This window comes from Cyprinodon tularosa, unplaced genomic scaffold (assembly GCF_016077235.1).
Source record: "Cyprinodon tularosa strain WSP-4 unplaced genomic scaffold, ASM1607723v1 ctg248, whole genome shotgun sequence".
NCBI classification, from domain to species: Eukaryota; Metazoa; Chordata; class Actinopteri; order Cyprinodontiformes; family Cyprinodontidae; genus Cyprinodon; species Cyprinodon tularosa.
This window is the reverse complement of record NW_024038921.1, coordinates 506966-530228: the sequence shown is the minus strand read 5'-3', so window position 1 is coordinate 530228 and position 23263 is coordinate 506966. Positions and strand designations below refer to the sequence as shown.

At 39.6% G+C, this 23263-nt stretch overlaps 2 protein-coding genes across 2 annotated transcripts; both read left to right on the top strand.

The window, feature by feature from the left end:
* The first annotated feature begins 894 nt into the window (after nt 1-894).
* LOC119785386 lies at nt 895-22362 on the top strand. The gene is made up of 8 exons (XM_038288009.1): nt 895-965; nt 5317-5554; nt 6738-6936; nt 7076-7260; nt 7338-8096; nt 21412-21828; nt 21916-22133; nt 22217-22362. The coding sequence occupies exons 2-8, from the start codon at nt 5333-5335 to the stop codon at nt 22284-22286; spliced, it is 2070 nt and encodes a 689-aa protein (XP_038143937.1). The 5' UTR covers nt 895-965; nt 5317-5332; the 3' UTR covers nt 22287-22362.
* On the top strand, nt 9238-10663 carry LOC119785387 (E3 ubiquitin-protein ligase DTX3L-like). Its single transcript, XM_038288011.1, has 3 exons — nt 9238-10154; nt 10242-10459; nt 10543-10663. The coding sequence occupies exons 1-3, from the start codon at nt 9264-9266 to the stop codon at nt 10610-10612; spliced, it is 1179 nt and encodes a 392-aa protein (XP_038143939.1). The 5' UTR covers nt 9238-9263; the 3' UTR covers nt 10613-10663.
* Nucleotides 22363-23263: the final 901 nt, after the last annotated feature.

The following is a 23263-nucleotide window of genomic DNA, read 5'->3' as shown; positions in this document are numbered from 1 at the left end:
TGTTACTATTTAGGGTTGGGCGGTTACAGACGGGTATCCTGACACAAAGTGCAGAGCAAAGACAATGAAGACCCCTGTTTTATTTTGCATTGTTTTATTGTGTTTGAAAGAAGTTTATTAATGTGTTATTGTGTGCTTAGTTTTACTTTATCCCCATTTATTTTTTTATTGTTTTTGAGCACCCTTTTAGCTGTGTTAAATGAAGCTGTTGATGATGATGATAGAATGAGGTTCAATGGCTCCATCATTACCAAACTCAGTGTAAAGTGATGGATCCAGCTGTCAAACAGTATCACACCCTTTGCTTTCAGAATTCCTGTATAAATTCTAATCAAACAACATTGTTAACTACAAAAATAACAATGAAAAGGGATGCAATGAAATTGTGGAAGCCTGATTTATATACATATACATATATATATATATATATATATATATATATATATATATATATATATATATATATATATATATATATATATATATATATATATATATATATATATATATATACATACACATATATATATATATATATATATATATATATATATATATATATATATATATATATATATATATATATATATATATATATATATATATATATATATATATACGCAGACACACATTCAAAAATTAGCTGAAAAGACGACGATGTTCAAATAGTTTTTTTTTTCAAATAAACTTTATTTACAAATACCGAATATACAATTGCAAACAATCGCATGCTCGAGGTGCAGGATAAATAATCCGCAAGATCCAATGACAAAAAGGAGAGAGAGAAAAAAACAAAACGACGATATGTCCAAAGACTGTAAGAAAAATATCAGCTTAATGACGTCAGCATGTGAGTAATTGGAAACGCTCCGTCGTATCATATGGACGCAGGCGGCGACTTTCCTGACAGCTGAGCTTCGGCTGCTTTCACTTTCATTTACTGAGAAGTGCTGAAAACATCGACGGTAAGAACGTCACACGGCTCACTTAATATTTTACTGTTTTTATATAGAAAATATGACAGGATTTCTGTAAATATTGCTCAAAGAAGTAGTTTGTAGAAAGATGAAGACTGAGGCGAACCTTAACGTTTAATTTTACTTTTAGATCTTGGCATAAGCGAAAGTAGATTAGAGCAATAATCTCTGTCAGCTTCTATATGCAGGTAACTCAAAACAACCTTCATTCTAACTCACATTACTAAATTGTTAATATAATCAGTGGCGTGTCTAGACCTATTGTAGGTGGGGTGACTGAAGCCCCCCTCTCATGTTCTCAAGCCCTCTTAAAATAACACTTTGTAATTTTGCAACCTTCATGAAATATTTTTCTTAACTTTTGTGATATATATATATATATATATATATATATATATATATATATATATATATATATATATATATATATATATATATATATATATATATATATATACAGTGTTGTGCCTGAACGCGTTCATTGAACGAAAGTTCATGAACTCGTTCATATTTTGGGCGAACGTGAACTGAACGTACTGCATTACTGCCTGAGGAACGTTATTGTGAACTCGTTCATTCTGGTGTCTGTGAACGGCACGCTCTCTCAGTTCAACTCCGTTCAATAGGTTGCCAGATTTCTGTAGAGCCCTCTAGGCGAAACCCCGGCTAAATCACACCGTAAACAGGCCTTAATATGTAGCGGGAAAAACACCCAATCTGGCAACACCAGCTTCCAGTGTCGTAGCCTACAGCCGCGTGCGTCATCAAAACAAAATGCAGCGTGGAAGCCACAGCAGCATGGAGGCGACCGTGGAGGCGACAAAGCAGCAGTATGATCACTTAAAACAGTTTTATGACCAGGTGGTCGGTGAGGATGATGGCAACAATCTTACATTTCTCTGCAAACTTTGCCCGCCGTCTTTCAGTAAAAAAATCCGCACTTCAGTAACCTTAAATTCCTACCTCATTCTGGTCCCTCAGTTTGTGTTAGTAAAATGTTGTTGAGGGTTTTACTATTCATGTAAACCTGCCTGGTTTATTTTCCAGGATTCCAGTATTCCTTTTTAGTATGTACTAGTGCTGTCAATCGATTAAATTTTTTTAATCGCGATTAATCGCATCAATGCCTGAGTTAACTCGCGATTAATCGCATTTTAATCGCAAATTTTTTTTCTGATTGAAAATCATTTAAATACTCTCGATGACATACAAAAAATACATACAGGCTAGGTTTGTGCCAATGTTCTTTTTTTTAAATGAGAACAGGTCACAGATACTGATTTATGCCATAGAAACATATGGCAAGAAGATGGGGAGGCATGTAGCAAAAAATAACAAATATGTAGCCAAAAAAAAGGCCCTGAAAACAGGCTGATGTAAAAGACAGTCTTTACAGTTAATACAGTCTTTTGAACAAAGACAAGCATTTTACCCTACTGCTATAAAATGTAGTACAGTTAACATTAGATGTTAATTAACCAAGATAATAATGAACAATTTTCAATCAATACATCAAAATCAATAGACCGACATCACTAGATGGAGGTAGTCTATGAAAGTTACTTTTCAGACTCTTAACAAAAATGAGAACACAGACACACCCACCCACACACACACACGATACCGACCTGTGACAGCAAGAGTGCCGTAGCAGGTTCCATTTCACCTCAGTAATCTGTTTTCTCAGCGTATTTCAGGTTGCTACTAGTTACCAGACACTCAACTTGTTTGTTGGTGGTGGGGCTTAAAGAAAAGGCACTAGCGTCACTCAGTGTATGAGCGTCTTTTTCCCTTGAGGAGCTCTCCGCTCTTGAAGCCTATGAGAAATGCATAGACTGGGGGAAAATAGCCCCGCCTTCCCGCAGGCTGCAGCGGGATGTACTTGGAAAATTGTACCATAAAACCACATAGCGTTAATCTCACGTTAAAAAAATTATCGCCGTTAAAATGGCCTCGCGTTAACGCGATAATAACGCGATAATTTTGACAGCACTAGTATGTACTGAAATGGAATTTCAAATTGAAAAAAATTATTAAAATAAAAAAAACATTTGCACCTTAAAGACTACTTTCCTGTTTTTCTTTTAATAATAATTCCTCATAAAAGAAGACAATTCAAGCAGCACATTTTTCATGATGTTTTTGAGAATATACTGTAGGGATGAAAGCTGCAGCTGCTACTAGTGTGAAGTGAATGGACAGCAACAAAGCGTTAAAGCAACAATGGGGAAATGCTGTCCCCTCAATGCTAATGTAAACCCTGGTTGGATAAGGATTCAAAACTGGATATGAAGATGAAATCTGACGCACAGTTTCAGAGTTACAACTGATAAAATAATTGCTGTCTGTGGTTCTACAGTAGACTATGAACTAGTTAATTTTTTGGAACTGTGAACTTAGTTCAAAATTTTGAATTATGAACTATGAACTGAACTAGTTCATTTTAAAATGTGTGAACTGAACTTTGAACTAGTTCACGTAGAAAGAGAACTTTCCCAACACTGTATATGTATATATATATATATATATATATATATATATATATATATATATATATATATATATATATATATATATATATATATATATATATATATATATATATATATGTATATTATTTGATCGACCCGTCTGTCATGGCCGATCGGGTCTGTTTCACTTTCACCAACTCTAAGCAGCTTAGAGGACAGCAGTAACCCTGCCACACAAAACTACTACAACTGTGCAAACTGCTTTAAGGTATTTGTCTCTTCAACCCTTTTTCATTCGTTATAAAGACGGAAGGCGATGAGACTACATTTCTCTGAGAGGCATATATATCCGTAAAATCTATGCAGGGTTGATATTCAGGCAATGAGGGACTTACTGTTGGGATCTCTATGTCTGTTTATTGTGAAATTATGGAACATAGCATTATAATTATCTGTTTCAAGGCTGTAAACTGTCAGCACATTAGTTGCGAATGAGTCAGATTAGGTGGGTAGTAGAGGTACAGTGGCGGCAGTGCAGCAGTACTGTACAAAACCAAGTTAAACTGCCATATTTTCAACATCGTCATGTCACATTACCTCGTTGCTATTCATTTTTCACACAGCCACTGGAAACAGTAATGTAGTTCAATCTAACTCCAGGTTACTGGGAGGTCAGGATTTCACTCTGCTCTGGTCTTTACCAATCTGGTCCTCATGGGAAATGGGGTCTTCCTTCAGGAAAAACAATACAGCTTTTGACCACTGGGGGGGGGGACAAAATCGTCCATAATGAAAGTTCTTTGGTGCTCCTTTAAAGCTACAGTGTGTAACTTTTAGCGACATCTAGCGGTCAGACTGCAGACTGCAGCAACATGAACATCTCCCCCCCCACAGCTTCTCCCCCCCAACAGTACGGCGAGCGTTACGGGACAAAATGTCTTCCACGACGTCCGCATCACCTACCTTCTCAAGTGATGAGGTTTGTTTACATAGATAATTTTACAGATAGTATTTCATTAGTCTGTGTAAGGTATAGATTTCATGTAGACTTTAGATGATAAATATACCCGTTATTTTTTCTACATCGTTGTGACGTTTTGGCGATCTCGCAATCGCTAGTTTGTTGGCTCTGCGCTGCCGTAGCGCAAAGATGTCTGCCTCCATGGCTGCGAGACCCGCTCCTATGTAATTATAAATAACGAATTCTAAGGCAACGCAAATATTAAGGTTAAAAGGCTGAGCTCGTAGATGATGATAAATAACATAGTTATGTATAATATATTACATTTCTGACTGTATATCCCTGTAATTATTACACACTGTAGCTTTAATAAGTAATTTGGTGTTTTTTTAATTAAATCAGATATATTTTCTTCATTTGGTTTCTAATTTTCTTTTTTTTCCCCAATGTGTTTCAGAACAACAATCTGATTAAGATCTTAGCCAGTGACAATAGAAGTAAACACAAAAACAGTTGTTTCATGCTGTTATAATTAAGGGAGAAAGAAAATTATTTTCAAATCCCCCATCTTTTAACCACTGTATATAAAAGCCAAATCAACATGATGTGATTTTTTTCAGAAGTGGGTAAATATTGCTTTAAGTCAATTCATTAAATTATACTTTTCAGGGCTTGAACTTACTACCGTTTTATTTCCGTTTGTGTTCAAATTGTAATCTGTGCAACTTAAAAATAGTTTAGAACAAACAACTATTGTGTTTTAAGCAAAAACTACAATATTAGCTTTTACAGTTATCTGCTAATAATTTAAGTTATGGTGTTTAAGATATTCTTCTTGTGTTTTATGGGAGAGACCCCCTTGTCCTTAAAACCTAGTAACATATGTGCTAATATTCAGCTTTCTTAGGAAGAACACTGTCACAATGTCTGACGACTATTTGAACGAAATTCAGGAAATGGATGTTGACCAGATACCTGATGATTTTTACTCCTTTAATACAAAACTCCAAATACCTGACACCAGTGGACTTGTCTCCAAAGGACCTGACTCCAATAGAGCGGAGTCCAACGGACCAGACTCCAAAAGACCTGACTCAAAAGGGCCCAGCTCTAAAGAACCTGGCCTTCAAGAACCTCAATCTCAGGTTTACTTTTCTATTATTCGTATTATTAGGACTGCAGCTGCGTGTTTTCAGTTAGTTACACCAAAAAAAATGTGTTTTAATTAATCACCCGTCTGAATTTGAATAATTAAAAACACAACTGGGCATAAGGAATTAGGTCTTAAAGATGATAAAAAAATGTTAGTTTTCTCTGCCCTAAATAACTCTGTGTGTCAGGGTCACTCTGCTCTGTAACTGCAGACAAAGGCTGCAGCTGCTGAGCCTAAGTCGCTGTGGAGGAGGGAGGGGCTTGCTAGCTTTACATGAAAACGGTAGACTTGGTCAGTGCTATCATGTGTTGTCACCAAAGTCTCAAACAAGACAGAAAAAAGTACATAGACTTATCAGTAGATGTTTAAAAAAAAGTTGCTAGAGGGGTCTAAAAAGGCAATAAAAATAGACTCTGAATTGGCAGCAAGGCAGAAGCGGCCTCTCTGTTTGTCTTTATACTGCTGGGGAAGCAGGGGATGGACAGCTTCATGACGACAAGAGGCCGCATTTTTAGACACAACCAAAAATCCTGAAACAGGAATATTGAAATTGAAGTTTAAATCTGTTACTACAGTGCAACCATAAACGGTTGGGAGACTTTTTAAACATGTAGTACGATGCATTTATGACATTTATAACGTGTTTTGAAGACAATTGGGAAATTCTCTTTACATGGTCTTTAAACGGTGCATCTTAAGGATTATCCTTACAGCTGGACTAGGAATTAATACATTAAAAGACTGGTCCCACCAACTCCTGCACTCAGGCTTCTTTTGCCTGCTGCTGCTAAGTGATATAAATAAAAATTAACTGGACTTTGTCCAAAAAGGCAGATATGATATAGAAAGGGTTGGGGTAGGTTGAAAAATCTTTGACAGGGATCCAGGGGAAGTAAGTGCACTAAATATATGAAAGAGAGGTAACAGTTAAAGATACCAAGAATCAAGAAGAGCATTGAAATATTTTTTTAAAATTAATATTGTTATTGATGAGCTTAATACATTGATTTGCTTTGATTTCGTGTGAAGTTGAAGAAAATTTGTCTGTCACATGGGATCTTAATAATAACAGTTCTTTGGTTGTATCTTGAAAAATTTGAGGGCATACAAATATTTTTATATGACATATTAGTTTTCTTTGAGGTATGTCAAACTTTTTCATTCTAATTTTTCAGGCTTCTCCAGAGCACCAGAGTCAGGTACTTCTAACTCTGTCATTAGACTGGGCGGAAAAAGAGAAACCAGCAAAGAAAAAGAGATTCCTTGAAATATCTCTTCAATCTTGGTTCAACAAAAGAAAGATTACAACTGATTGCTCAGTTAAAGATCTACTGTCAGATGGGCGTGTTGTGGTTCAGCTTAAACCTCCTCCAGGTGTGGTAAAATGGTTGAATGCTATTTTCTAAACCTTCTGATAATCTGCTCCCATAGCAACTTTAAAAATGTTAACAAAATAATAATGGATTTTCAGATTTTTGGAACATCAATTAATTTTGTGTTTGAATTTTTCTAGTTGCCAATGAACTTCAGAAACTACAGGGTGAAACATTAATGAAAGATGGGACAGAAGTCACCATTCTTTCAGTCAGTTTTGGAGCACCGAAGATGGATGCACAAACTGCAGATGGTGCTTCAGCAAATACTGCTCCTCCAGCAGCTTTAAAAAGCTCCAAACCTTCAGTGTCAGAGCAGACAGTGGTATGTAATCTAAACTAAATGCAATATATTTGCAGGAAAATATATATTATATCCAACCTGCTATACTTTTTCTTAAGGTGCAGATGCAGTTTGAAGAACAAATGGATGTGGGAAGAAATGCTCCTAGAAACCATAGAAAGAAATCTATGGAATGTGTTGTCCCACCGGCTCATTACTGGTATGTGAGCCAGATCTACAAAGATGAAATCAGACACATAGAGAAAGAAACTAAAGTTAGCATAATGCCAACTGTCACTGTGACATTTCACACTGAACATGAAGGTGGGAATCCAAGTAAGGCTCTCAACAGGTTTGCAGATCTTCTCCAAAAGTGTTTGTCTGATTCCTCTTCCTCAGTTACTCCTCTGAAGTCTGTAGATCCTAATCGGTGGGGTGATGCACTGAAAGTCATTAATAACAATGACAGCAAGCTTTTAGTCACTATGTCCTCTGAGGAAATTACTGTCTGTGGGCCACAGCTTTGTCAAAATTTTCTCAGTTCAACTTTAAATGCAACACAGAAATTCAACTCTCCTGAAGAGACATCTAGGTCAGCTGGAGCTCAAAACTTCAACGAAGAGCTCCGCCTGAAAATCAAAATGACAATCAAAGATAATCTGACCGATACAGGACTAACCATAGCTGAGAACTCATGGGAACGCTTGATCTCTTCCTATGCTAAAGAACTTGCAAAAATCAAAGCTAAGTTCAATGTGGACTTTAAAGAGTCCATCAGTGGGGGCAAAGTTAATGTCAAAGCGTTCTACAAGAGACCTGGAGGAAACCCAGCCATGGAGAGCCATGCTGTCAGAGCTCTGCTGCGTCTGTACCAGAAGATTATGATGTCACCCTCTGAGGAAATGACCGTCTGTGGGCCGCAGTATTCTCAAAATGTTCTCAGTTCAACCTTGAATGCAACACAGAATTCCAAATGGGCTTCAGAAGATTCTGAACGGCCGGCTAGTTCTAAAGACTTCAATGTTGACCTGTGCCCTAATTCCAGCATGATAATGAAAAGCATTGGTGATGCAGGACCCTCTATGGAGAAGAACCAATGGAGGTGCTCGTAGTTTCTTGTAGTAGAGCAGAGTTGAGCAATTTTCACTATGTATTATCGTTTTTTATCTTGTTTTCTGTTTTTTGAAGAAAGAAGAATGTCAGAACTTTATTAAAGGGCAAAGATGAGAAAAGGCACAAGGAGGTAAAATGTAATATATGCTTAATCTTATAAATAATTATAATCCAACAATGTCACATTTTCACAGCATCTTTATTATTGAATAATCGTTATTGATTATTCTTTGAATATAGTAAAATAAAAAGTTTTCCCCCCATACACTTTCAGTCAAAATACAATGATTCACATTGTCAAACAAATAAGAGATCCAGCGACTGAATTTCAGCGTTTTTGGCACCCAGGTTTTGCTTGATACTGCTAACAAACTAACTAACTAACTTCAGTAAAATACATCTGGACTTTTTCAGATGATACTTAGGCTGTTGATAGTCAGTGCTGCCACCTTCTTGTTTAGTGGGGAACTGCTTGTTTTGCCAAATAACCTTATCTCACAACGTTGGAGAATCCTTCAAAAAAAAAAAAATCCTGTATACAGATTATGATGTGAATCATAAGTACACTTAAATGGATTGTTCCTTGGACTGAGGTACACCTTTCGTAAAAATGTCATTAAAATCTGTCTGTAACTTTCCAAGTTATCCTATACACACAGGTAAACAAACAAACACACACAAACTTGACTAAAACATATCCTCCTTGGTGGAGGTAATACTTTTTAGTAGTAAATTAGTTTGGGAAAATTATACAGTACACTGTCAGTCCCTTGAGAACACAAAAGCATAAATTAAAAACATAAGTGTCTTTATTTTTTTTATGTGAATGAAGAATGAATCTTGGTTAGATCTCCCAGTTGTATTGATGTCAGATAATACAGTCATTAGAATTGAAATATTGATTGACTATTTATTGTTTCCCTTTTCAGGACATGGTCCTCCCTGTCAAACTAAATAATCCCCTTACAAAGGCTGGAGGTGCAGCTCAAGAAAGTAGTCTTCTGCCAGTGAATCTCTTTTGGTACATGAGCCACATCTATAAGGAAGAAATTAAATGTATTGAGAGGAACAATAAAAGTAAAATCACGGCACAGGTCCATGTGACATTTGAAGCTGGAAGAACAAATGAGGCTCTCTGTGAGTTCATCGAGCTCTATCAGAGCTGCTTAGCTGAGTCAGGAGGCGTAGTCATTCCCCTCAAGTTTGTAGATCCAGATCAGTGGAGCGATGCACTGAGAGTCATCAAGAAAAACAAAGATAAGCTTTTGCTCTCTATGTCCTCTGAAGAAGTTATTGTCTGTGGTCCAAAGAAAGGCCAAGATGAATTCAGTGCAGTCCTAAATGCAATGCAGAAGATAAACCATCCCATTGATCACCTTAAACCTGTACCAGTTGGTACATCACCCAGGATAAGAAACATGACATTAACAGATTCAAATGTTGGAGCAATAAAGCATAGTGATTATCAGAAGAAAGCAGACTCCAGAACTCCTTTAACAATTAAGAAACAGTATCTTATGAATGCATCAATTGAAAATATTTTATTGGAGAGAAAAGAAGACCCATGTCTTATATGTTTATCCCAATTTACTAATAAGGAACAGCTGAGGTGTAAGCATGCATTCTGCAAAGACTGCCTGCAAAAGGCAGTGCAGCACAGTGGACCAATCTGTCCTATATGCAAAGATGTGTTTGGTGTGGTGAAGGGAAACCAACCTGAGGGAACAATGAAATGGAAAAAACATAACTATGCAGACCTCCCTGGATTCCCAGGCTGTGGCTATATAGAGATCAGCTACTATATCCCTGGTGGATTACAGACGGTAAAGTACCACCTCATATACACTATATTAGGAAATTGACATATTTTGAAATGGCTATCAGTTACCAGATTTTTTCCATTCTATCAGGAAAATCATCCAAAGCCTGGACAGTACTTTGCAGGAACCACTAGAACAGCATATCTTCCAGATAACAAAGAGGGGAATGAAGTTCTGCACCTGCTGAAAAAAGCCTTTGACCAGAAGCTGATTTTCACTGTTGGAGCTTCTAGGACAACTGGGATGGAGAACGCAGTGACCTGGAATGACATCCATCACAAGACATCCATGACAGGAGGACCACAGTGGTACGGGTATCTGGTTTGATCCTTTTACTTTGCTTTAATATTCAGTTTCATGTAATACACGTTTCAATTTTGTTCTTTGACAGTTTTGGATATCCTGATGAGACCTACCTGAGCAGAGTCAAGGAGGAGCTGAAAGCTAAAGGCATCGAGTGAAATCTTTATTCTACATTAACTGATTACATTTTAGATAAATAAATGTCTTCTGACAAACTGAATTTACACACTTTGTTTTTTGCATAATAGATGCGTAGTAGTAGATCTTAATGGTTAACTTGAAGTTTACTGGAAGCTAAATCACATCACTCGTATGTTTAAATGCAACTAAATGAATTACAGAATTTTGAAATAATTTGCTGAGCTGTTTTGTTGTAGTCTTTATCTTTGTATTTTTTTTATTATTTTAGAGATGTTATAAATGTGTTGATGTAAGAATGTGAGAATGCGTGTTGGAGCAGCCCTGTTAAAGAACTTCTGTCAGTAGATTAGACATACAATAAAGTTTTTCTATATGTCATCTAAATGAAAATATCAAAAATGTTTTTTTTATTCTAATAAATCAACAGGGTTACATATTTTGTATCTTCCTATAATGAAATGTTCATAATCAATAAAAGTCTGAAAGTTCACCAACAGTGGAAGAGGTATTTTTTATATGTTAACAATTCACAAAAAAATTATCTTGCTAGGTTGGTTAGTATAAAATGAGATTCAAACATTAAACAATACTAAGTAAAGTGGAAAATATTACAAACACATGGTCAATATGTGGATCATCAAACACTCATGAATTGAGACTGGCTTAGCGGAATCGGACATGGCAGTGATTGCTCTAAGGTTTTTAGACTCACATAAGTTCAGCAAACCACTCATTTGTCAAGAGAAGCAATAATAAACCTTTGGTGACTCTGGCACCAAAAAGACTTTAAAGAAGTTATTGTATGGGTCCAAAGAAAAGCCAGATGATGATCCATGGCTCCTCTTTAGAAAGTTGATATAATTGCTTATCTAAATGTCAAATCCAGCAACAAACGAAAACAAAGTTCTTAACACCAGAGATCTTCAGCCTGTGATTCTCTACTACAAATTATAGGACTAAAATTTATGATTGGCAAAGAAATTGCTTTGTAAACCTGAAGCCTCTTTAAACATATTCTTTGGGTATTCTTGGGATCGTGTTCACTGGGGCCCAAAGACAAGTTCTTTGCACCCACAATGGAAACAGATACTAAAACCCTTTACTGTTAATCGATATCTCAAAGTCACAAAAAAGTCATTTAAATTTATTTATTTTATTTTTGGGTGACTTTTGCTTCAGTTCTTCATTTCAGTCTGCAAGATATAGGAAAAACGTCCACATCCTTGACGGTCATATCAGAAAACCACCTAAACAGCACATCTTTCAGACAAGGAAGAGGGCAAAGAGCAGCTGAAACTGCTGAAAAAAGCTTTTGAACAGAAAATTATATTTACTATCGGGAAGTCCAGGACAACTGGGTTGGACAATCAGGTGATCTTGGATTATATTTTTTACAACACCCCAATGTCAGAAAGACCACAGAGGCTCAGCTGCTAATGTTTATGTTTCATTCTTCTTAATATTCTTATTCTTTCTTTCATCCTGCACTTTGTTTACTTTGATGCTTTATATTACTCTTTAGGGTTGTGCTGTTACAGACATGGGTATCCTGACACAAAGTGCTGAGCAAAGTCAATGAAGACCCCTATTTTGTTTTGCATTGTTTTATTGTGTTTGAAGTACGTTTATTAATGTATTATTGTGTGCTTAGTTTTACTTTATCTCTGATTATTTTATTGTTTTTTATTCTTTTTGATTTTCAGCACCTTTTTATCTGTGGCTTGTGTTAAATGAAGCTGTTGATGATGATGATAGAATGAGGTTCAATGGCTCCATCATTACCAAACTCAGTGTAAAGTAATGGATCCAGCTGTCAAACAGTATCACACCCTTTGCTTTCATAAATCCTGTATGAGTTCTAATCAAAGAACATTGTTATCTATAAAAGGAATGCAATTAAATTGTGGAAGCCTGGATAAAAAAAAGTATTTATATATATATATATATATATATATATATATATATATATATATATATATATATATATATATATATATATATATATATATATATATATATATATATATATATATAAAGACTTTTTTTAAATAACCTTTTTTTTTTACAAATACAGAATAAACAATTGCAAACAGTCGTATGCTCGAGGTGCAGGATAAATAATCCACAGGATTCAATGACAAAAAGGAGAGAGAGAGAAAAACAAAACGGCGATATGTCCAAAGACTGTAAGAAAAATATCAGCTTAATGACGTCAGCATGTGATTAATTGGAATCGCTGAAATGTTTAATGGGTTTGCATCTCTTTAAGGTTTGAGCTCATCAAATGAAATGACCGGAAGAAAAAACCTGAGCGCTTAAGGGAGGAGCGTCAGTTGAACGCTGGGAGCGACTTTCCTGACAGCTGAGCTTCGGCTGCTTTCACTTTCATTTACTGAGAAGTGCTGAAAACATCGACGGTAAGTACGTCACACGGTTCACTTAATATTTTACTGTTTTTTTTATAGAAAATATGACAGGATTTCTGTAAATATTGCTCAAAGAAGTAGTTTGTAGAAACATGAAGACTGAGGCGAACCTAAACGTTTAATTTTACTGTTGGATCTTGGCATAAGCGAAAGTAGATCAGAGCAATAATCTCTGTCAGCTTCTATATGCAGGTAACCCAAAACAACCTTCATTCTAACTCACATTACTAAATTGTTAATATAATCAGTGGCGTGTCTAGACCTATTGTAGGTGGGGTGGCTGAAGCCCCCCTCTCATGTTTTCAAGCCCACTTAAAATAACACTTTGTAATTTTGCAACCTTTATGAAATATTTTCTTAACTTATGTTAATATATATATATATATATATGTATATATATATGTGTGTGTGTGTGTTGACTTACAATTATTTGAACAACCCGTCTGTCACGGCCGAGCGGGTCTGTTTCACTTTCACCAACACTAAGCAGCTTAGAGGAGGACAGCAGTAACCCTGCCACACAAAACTACTACTAATGTGCAAACTACTTTACGGTATATGTCTCTTCAACCTTTTCCCATTCATTATAAAGACAGAAGGCGATGAGACTAAATTTCTCTGAGAGGCATATATATCTGTTAAATTTTTGCAGGGTTTCTATTTAGGCAATGAGGGACTTACTGTTGGGATCTCTACGTCTGTTTATTGTGTAAAATATGGAACATAGCATTATAATTATCTGTTTCGAGGCTTTAAACCATCAGCACATCAGTTACGGACAAGTGGGATTAGGTGGGGGGTAGTAGAGGTACAGTGGCGTCAGTGCAAAAGTACTGTACAAAACCAAGGTAAACTGCCATATTTTCAACATCGTCATGTAACATTACCCCGTTGCTATTCATTTTTCTCACAGCCACTGGAAACAGTAATGTAGTTCAATCTGACTCCAGATGACTGGGAGGTCAGGATTTCACTCTGCTGTGGTTTTTACTAATCTGGTCCTCATGGGAAATGGGGTCTTCCTTCAGGTAAAACAATACAGCTTTTGACCACTGGGGGGAGCTATAATCGACCATAATAAAAGTTCTTAGGTACTCCTTTAATTAATTTAGTGTTTAATTAAATCAGATGTATTTACTTCATTTGGTTCCTAGTTTTATTTTTTTCCCCCAATGTGTTTCAGAACAACAATCAGATAAAGATATTATTCAGTGACAATAGAAGTAAACACAAATACAGTTTTTTAATGCTTTTATTATTAAGGGAGAAAGAAAATTCTCAACAATCGCGCCTTTTTAACCACTGTATATAAAAGCCAAATTAACATAACTGTCACGATTTGGTTAAAAGGTTTAGATTGGACCCAAACGCAGAAGCTGGGAGGCAGAGGTGAATTCTTGGCGGGTTTATTGCAAGATAAGGCAACAAAAACAGGTATCCAAAAATCCAACTTAAAAAAATGGTAAACAAAAACAGGAATCCAAAAATCCAACTTAAAAAATGTTTAACAAAAACAGGAATCCAAAAATCCAACATAAAAAACAAACACTAACCAGAACCATGGAGACATCAGGGAAAAACCAACAAGGAGCCAGGGTGAGGAAAGGTAAAGACGAGGAACCAGCAAAGAGGGACTGCAGAGGGAGTGTATTTATGGCTGACTGAACAAAGGTAGAGGTAATGAGCTGATAGGGAACAGGTGTGATTAGAGCTGACGAGGAAGCCAAGGGAAAAGAACACAAGGAGGCAGCAGGGGACAGACAGAAAAACCTAAGCAACTTAAATGAATCCAGACACACCAAAAAAAGCTAGAAATCAATGAAAAAACTGGCTAAACTTGAAACAGAAAGCTTAAAGAAAAACAACAGAACCAAGATCATTACAGAGCCCCCCACTCAAGGGCGGATTCCAGACGCCCCTTTAATGTCCAAAAAGCAAAAAAAAAACAAACCACCCCCGGGTGGGCGGAGGGGGAACCAGTAAGGGGGGAAAGAAGCCAAAAACAGTCCAAGAAACAAAACGCAACCCATCCAGAGTGGGCGAGGACAATCGAAAGTCTCTGAAAGGCCGGCCGCGGGGCCGGAGGCGAGGCAGAGTCTCTGGAGGGCGGCCGCGGGGCCGGAGGCGAGGCAGAGTCTCTGGAGGGCGGCCGCGGGGCCGGAGGCGAGGCAGAGTCTCTGGAGGGCGGCCGCGGGGCCGGAGGCGAGGCAGAGTCTCTGGAGGCCGGCCGCGGGGCCGGAGGCGAGGCAGAGTCTCTGGAGGCCGGCCGCGGGGCCGGGGCTGAGAGAGACGCCCTGGAGGCCGGCCGCGGGGCCGGGGCTGAGAGAGACGCCCTGGAGGCCGGCCGCGGGGCCGGGGCTGAGAGAGACGCTCTGGAGGCCGGCGTCTCCAATGCAGCAGAAACCTAGGAGGAGGACGCCGCCTCCGCAGGATGCGCCGAGGAGGACGCCGCCTCCGCTTCTGTTGCTCTGCAACAGGCTCAGAGGGAGCCGTCGACTGCGGCTCTGGAACAGCCTCGGAAGGGGCCGCCCACTGCGGCTCTGGAACAGCCTCGGAAGGGGCCGCCCACTGCGGCTCTGGAACAGCCTCGGAAGGGGCCGCCCACTGCGGCTCTGGAACAGCCTCGGAAGGGGCCGCCGACTGCGGCTCTGGAACAGCCTCGGAAGGGGCCGCCCACTGCGGCTCTGGAACAGCCTCGGAAGGGGCCGCCCACTGCGGCTCTGGAACAGGATCAGACTGGGCCGCCCACTGCGGCTCAGGAACAGGATCAGACTGGGCCGCCCACTGCGGCTCAGGAACAGGATCAGACTGGGCCGCCCACTGCGGCTCAGGAACAGGATCAGACTGGGCCGCCCACTGCGGCTCAGGAACAGGATCAGACTGGGCCGCCCACTGCGGCTCAGGAACAGGATCAGACTGGGCCGCCCACTGCGGCTCAGGAACAGGTTCAGACGAGGCCGCCCACTGCGGCTCAGGAACAGGTTCAGACGAGGCCGCCCACTGCGGCTCAGGAACAGGTTCAGACGAGGCCGCCCACTGCGGCTCAGGAACAGGATCAGACGAGGCCGCCCACTGCGGCTCAGGAAGAGGATCAGACGAGGCCGCCCACTGCGGCTCAGGAACAGGATCAGACGAGGCCGCCCACTGCGGCTCAGGAACAGGATCAGACGAGGCCGCCCACTGCGGCTCAGGAGCAGACCGCCGACCGCAGTTCCGGATCAGGTTCTGAGGGGGCCGCCGACTGTGGTTCAGGAACAGCCTCAGAGAGGGCTTGGAGTGCCCGCAGAGGGCTCTTGGAGGCTTGGAGCTCCCGCTGAGGGGCTCTTGGAGGCGTACTCCCACAAACCCCAAAGTCTGAAGCCTCTTTGAAAGTGTGCTCAGGGGTCTCCAGAGGGCACAGAGCGGGCTCAGGGGTCTCCAGAGGGCACAGAGCGGGCTCAGGGGTCTCCAGAGGGCACAGAGCGGGCTCAGGGGTCTCCAGAGGGCACAGAGCGGGCTCAGGGGTCTCCAGAGGGCACAGAGCGGGCTCAGGGGTCTCTGGAGCTAGGCTAACTAGCCTGCTAACGGCCTCTGGTGCTGGGCTAACTAGCCAGCTAACGGCCTCTGGTGCTGGGCTAACTAGCCTGCTAACGGCCTCTGGTGCTGGGCTAACTAGCCTGCTAACGGCCTCTGGTGCTGGGCTAACTAGCCTGCTAACGGCCTCTGGTGCTGGGCTAACTAGCCTGCTAACGGCCTCTGGTGCTGGGCTAACTAGCCTGCTAACGGCCTCTGGTGCTGGGCTAGCTAGCCTGCTAACGGCCTCTGGTGCTGGGCTAGCTAGCCTGCTAACGGCCTCTGGTGCTAGGGAAACTGGACTGCTAGGAGCTGATGGAGATGGCAGAAAAGGGAAAAGATCTTCCCTCTCCCCATAAAAGAAACCCCAGAGATCTGACTCTGGTATATGGGGAGCTCTGACTGTGGGGGGTGAAGTTATGAAAGCAGGTCTAAACCTACCAACCCGAGAAGCTAGCTGTTTGTCATGGAGGTGACGACTAAAGCCATAGGGGAAACTAACCAGGTTAAGAGAGGGACTGAAAAAGGAGTCAGGCTGACCCTCCGGAGAGGGAGAGGAGGAGTCAGGCTGACGCTCCGGAGAGGTGGTTGTCTTCCTCCCCCGGCGGCGTTGCTTGCGCCTGGAGGAAGCAGATGGCAGGGGAGGACCCACAGCTGGTAATGGTGGGGGAACAGGATCGGAGGTGAGAGACAGCAGAGTGGGAAGGTGATGGAGTGATGGTTTGGGTGGTGGAGGTCTATTGCAGAGTTGGGCGAAGGCGGCTTGGCGGTTCCACTCCAACTCCTCGAATAGCTCAGATAAAACTGGTGGTGATAGAAGTGAGGAGTTAGAGAGGAATACTGGCTTCAACTGGTCAGCCGCACTCACCCTCTTCCAAGGCGGACTGAGAGCGGCAATGGAGTCCAGAGCATTCCTGAGAATAATGGAAATTCTCCTGGGGGCGTCCGGGCCGTGTTCTGCTGGGTCCATTCTTGGCTGGTTCCTTCTGTCACGATTTGGTTAAAAGGTTTAGATTGGACCCAAACGCAGAAGCTGGGAGGCAGAGGTGAATTCTTGGAGGGTTTATTGCAAGATAAGGCAACAAAAACAGGTATCCAAAAATCCAACTTAAAAAAATGGTAAACAAAAACAGGAATCCAAAAATCCAACTTAAAAAATGTTTAACAAAAACAGGAATCCAAAAATCCAACATAAAAAACAAACACTAACCAGAACCATGGAGACATCAGGGAAAAACCAACAAGGAGCCAGGGTGAGGAAAGGTAAAGACGAGGAACCAGCAAAGAGGGACTGCAGAGGGAGTGTATTTATGGCTGACTGAACAAAGGTAGAGGTAATGAGCTGATAGGGAACAGGTGTGATTAGAGCTGACGAGGAAGCCAAGGGAAAAGAACACAAGGAGGCAGCAGGGGACAGACAGAAAAACCTAAGCAACTTAAATGAATCCAGACACACCAAAAAAAGCTAGAAATCAATGAAAAACCTGGCTAAACTTGAAACAGAAAGCTTAAAGAAAAACAACAGAACCAAGATCATTACAATAATGTGAATATTTTCAGAAGTGGCTTAATATTACTTTAATTCAAGTGATTTAATTATACTTTTCAGGGCTTGTAATTACTACCATTTTATTAACATATATGTTTAAAATATAATCTGTGCAACTTAAAAATAGTTTAGAACAAACAACTATTGCGTTGTAAGCAAAAATCACAGTATTATCCTTTACAGTTATCTTCTAGTAATTTAACTTATTACATTTTTATATATTCTTCTTGTGTTGTATGGGAGAGAGTCCCTTGTCCTTAAAACCTGATAACACATGTGCTAATATTTATGTTTCGTAGGAAAAACACTGTTACAATGTCTGACGTAGTTCAGCCAATGGATATTGACCAGAAACCTGAGGAATTTTACTTCGGAACAACGAACCCCCAAACACCTGACTCCAGCGGACTTGACTTCAACAGACCTGACCTCAACCAATCTGACTTCAACCGACCTGACTCCACTGGAACTGACTCCAACGGACCGAACACCAACGTACCTGACTTCAACAGACCTGACTCCTATAGATCTGACTCCAACAGAGCTGACTCCTATGGATCTGACTCCAAAAGACCTGATTCCTATGGATCTGACTCCAAAAGACCTGACTCCAAAGGACCTGACTCCAAAAGACCTGACTCCAAAGGACCTGACTCCAAAAGACCTGACTCTAAAGCACCTGACTCCAAAGCACCTAACTCCAAAGAATCTGGCCTTCAAGAACCTCGATCTCAGGTTTACTTTTCTATGATTTGCATTATTAGAGTTGTAGCTGTTCATTTGCCTGTTTAAAGGCTGTGTAATATAGACATAAATGTGTGTTCTCAGTTAGTCACACAGCAAAAACATATTTTATTAATCACTCATCTGAATAATTAAAGGAGACAACTAAGCATATAGAATTAGGTCTCAAAGGTAACAAAAAAAATTATTTGGTTTTCTCTGCCCTGAGCAACTCGATGTGTCAGCGTCGCTCTGCTCTTTGACCGCAGACACAGGCTGCAGCTGCTGTGCCTAAGTCACTGTGTTTTGGAGGAGGGAGGGGCTCAGCAGCTTTACATGAAGATGGTAAACTCAGTGTGATCGGTGCTATCATGTGTTGTTACAAAAGTCTCACACAAGACAAAGAAAAGGAGCTAGATTTGTCAGTAGTTGTTTAAAAAGAAAAAAGTTTGTATAGGGGTCTAAAAAGGCAATAAAAATAGGCTCTGAGTTGGCAACAAGGCAGAAGCTGCTTCTCTGTTTGTCTTTATACTGCTGGGCCGGCAGGGGGTGGACAGCTTCATGACGACAAGAGGCCGCATTTTTAGACAACCAAAAATCCTGAAACAGGAATATTGAAATTGAAGTCTAAATCTGTTGAAGACAATTGGGAAATTCTCTTTACATGGTCTTTAAAGGGTGCATCTTAAGGATTATCCTTACAGCTGGACAGGGAATTAATACATTAAAAGACTGGTCCCACCAACTCCTGCACCCAGGCTTCTTTTGCCTGCTGCTGCTAAGTGATATAAATAAAAATTAACTGGATTATGTCCAAAAAGGCAGATATGATTTAGAAAGGGTTGGGGTAGGTTGAAAAATCTTTGACAGGGATCCAGGGGAAGGAAGTGCACTAAATATATGAAAGAGAGGTAACTGTTAAAGATACCAAGAAACAAGAAGAGCATTGAAATATTTTTCTAAAATTAATATTGTTATTTGAATAGCCTTGTACCTTGATTTGCTTTGATTTTGTGTGAAGTTGAAGAAAATTAGTCTGTCACATGGGATCTTAATAAAAACAGTTCTTTGGTTGTATCTTGAAAAAAAATGTGAGGGCATACAAATATTTTTAGTTGACATATTAGTTTTCTTTGTATTATTATTATTAATATTAATATTATTATTAATATTAATGTTAATATTATTGTCAAACTTTTTCATTCTAATTTTTCAGGCCTCTCCAGAGCTCCAGGATGAGGTACTTCTAACTCTGTCATTAGACTGGGGGAAAAATGAGAAACCAGCAAAGGAAAAGAGATTCCTTGAAATATCTCTTCAATCTTGGTTCAACAAAAGAAACATTACAACTAATTGCTCAGTTAAAGATCCACTTGCAGATGGGCGTGTTGTGGTTCAGCTTAAACCTCCTCCAGGTGTGGTGAATGTCATTTTCTAAACCCTCTGATAATCGGCTCCCATAGCAACTTTAACAATGTTAACAAAATAATAATGGATTTTCAGATTTTTGGAACATCAATTAATTTTGTGTTTGAATTTTTCTAGTTTCCAATGAGCTTCAGAAACTACAGGGTGAAACATTAATGAAAGATGGGACAGAAGTCACCATTCTTTCACTCAGTCTGGGGGCACCAAAGATTGATGCACAAACTGCAGATGGTGCTTCAGCGAATACTGCTCCACCAGCAGCTTTAAAAAGCTCCAAACCTTCGGTGCCAGAGCAGACAGTGGTATGTACTCTAAACTAAATGCGTAACATTTGCAGAAATATATATATTCTCTTCAACCTGCTATACTTTTTATTTAGGTGGAGATGCAGATTGAAGAACAGATGGATCTGGGAGGAAATGCTCCTAGAGACCATAGAACGAAATCTGAGGAATGTGTTGTCCCAGTGGCTCATTACTGGTATGTGAGCCAGATCTACAAAGATGAAATCAGACGCATAGAGAAAGAAACTAAAGTTAGCATAATGCCAAATGTTACTGTGACATTTAACACTGAACATGAAGGTGGGAATCCAAGTGAGGCTCTCAACAGGTTTGCAGATCTCGTCCAAAAGTGTTTGTCTGATTCCACTTCCTCAGTTATTCCTCTGAAGTCTGTAGATCCTAATCGGTGGGGTGATGCACTGAAAGTCATTAATAACAATGACAGCAAGCTTTTAGTCACTATGTCCTCTGAGGAAATTACTGTCTGTGGGCCACAGCTTTGTCAAAATTTTCTCAGTTCAACTTTAAATGCAACACAGAAATTCAACTCTCCTGAAGAGACATCTAGGTCAGCTGGAGCTCAAAACTTCAACGAAGAGCTCCGCCTGAAAATCAAAATGACAATCAAAGATAATCTGACCGATACAGGACTAACCATAGCTGAGAACTCATGGGAACGCTTGATCTCTTCCTATGCTAAAGAACTTGCAAAAATCAAAGCTAAGTTCAATGTGGACTTTAAAGAGTCCATCAGTGGGGGCAAAGTTAATGTCAAAGCGTTCTACAAGAGACATGGAGGAAACCCAGCCATGGAGAGCCATGCTGTCAGAGCTCTGCTGCGTCTGTACCAGAAGATTATGATGTCACCCATGAAGCAGCCTCCACCTTATGGTGCCACTGGGCTCAGTGGTTCTGAAGAGGCTTCCAGCAGAGCTAGAATGAACGGTCATTCAACACAGAACAGCAAAGAATCAGCTAGAGGGGGCGCTACAGATGACAGAAAAGATGACCAATGCTGTATATGCATGTCTGAATTTACTAATAAGGAACAGCTGAAGTGTAAGCATGCATTCTGCAAAGACTGCCTGCAAAGGGCAGTGCAGCACAGTGGACCAATCTGTCCTATATGCAAAGATGTGTTTGGTGTGGTGAAGGGAAACCAACCTGATGGAAAAATGAGTTGGAAAAAACATTACCATGCAGACCTCCCTGGATTCCCAGGCTGTGGCTACATAGAGATCAGCTACTATATCCCTGGTGGATTACAGACGGTAAAGTACCACCTCATATACATTAAGAACTTGACATATATTTTGAAATGGCTATCACTTACCAGATTTCTTTTTCTATTCTATCAGGAAAATCATCCCAAGCCTGGACAGTACTATGCAGCAACCACTAGAACAGCATATCTTCCAAACAACAAAGAGGGGAATGAAGTTCTGCACCTGCTGGAAAAAGCCTTTGAGCAGAAGCTGATTTTCACTGTTGGAGAGTCTAGGACAACTGGGATGGAGAACGCAGTGACCTGGAATGACATCCATCACAAGACATCCATGACAGGAGGACCACAGGGGTACTGGTATCTGATTTGATCCTTTTACTTTGCTTTAATATTCAGTTTCATGTATTACACGTTTCAATTATGTTCTTTTACAGTTTTGGATATCCTGATGAGACCTACCTGAGCAGAGTCAAGGAGGAGCTGAAAGCTAAAGGCATTAAGTGAAATCTTTATTCTACATTAACTGATTACATTTTGAATATATTAATGTCTTCACAGTCTGATAAATACATTATAAAAATAAATAAATAAATGTACACACTTTGCTCTTTCAAAATAGATGTTGTGTAATCAGACCCAAAGGGTTAGTTTGAAGTGCACTAAAAACTGACTCCCATCTCTCATCTTTTAAAATTTAACTACCTGATTTACATAGATTTAGAAGGCTTTGTACATCTGCTTGTTGATTATCTTTTCTTCACATACACTTAATAAACTACCAGGTGTAACTGAACACGTCTGTGGTTTTTATAAAAAGCGGAACTATAGTCAACTATGTAAGATGATTGGATTTAAATTATCTCAAATAAATGATTAAATTAAATTAAACAGACCTTGTTTTTTTATTTGAATTAAAAAAATCCACATTAATTAACATCAGTCTCGTCCCACCCTATAAATGTGGCAATTTTAACAATAGAAGCTAGTTACCTTTCACAGTCTTGGTAAGATTATGGTTTTGATATAATATTTAAACACTAACACATTATTTGTTACATACAGAATAAATTAGGAATTACAGAAGCAAAAATTAAAAACCCAAGGTCATTATGTTACAATCAATCTATTTAGGTATTGAGCTGATAAGTTACCAATGTGTTTAGTTAATACTGCTATTGGTATTTATACATTTTAAGCTTGTTTTGTCTTTTCATTGTGGTAAAGTCCTTACTGTGTGTGTTATTATACATTTATCAAAGACATTTGTTACCTAATTTAAAATAGTAATAGTCCAATATCTCCATGTGGATCAATTACTATGGTAGATATAACATTTCTTAATGACTTAGAGGTGTAATAGAGTTATAGAAAACCAACATTCTTAACCTGTAACCTAATGATATAACTGAATCATTACTAAAGGTTTATGCTGGAAAATAATAACAGTATCAAGGAGAGGCGGCCACATTTTGTACAAAGGC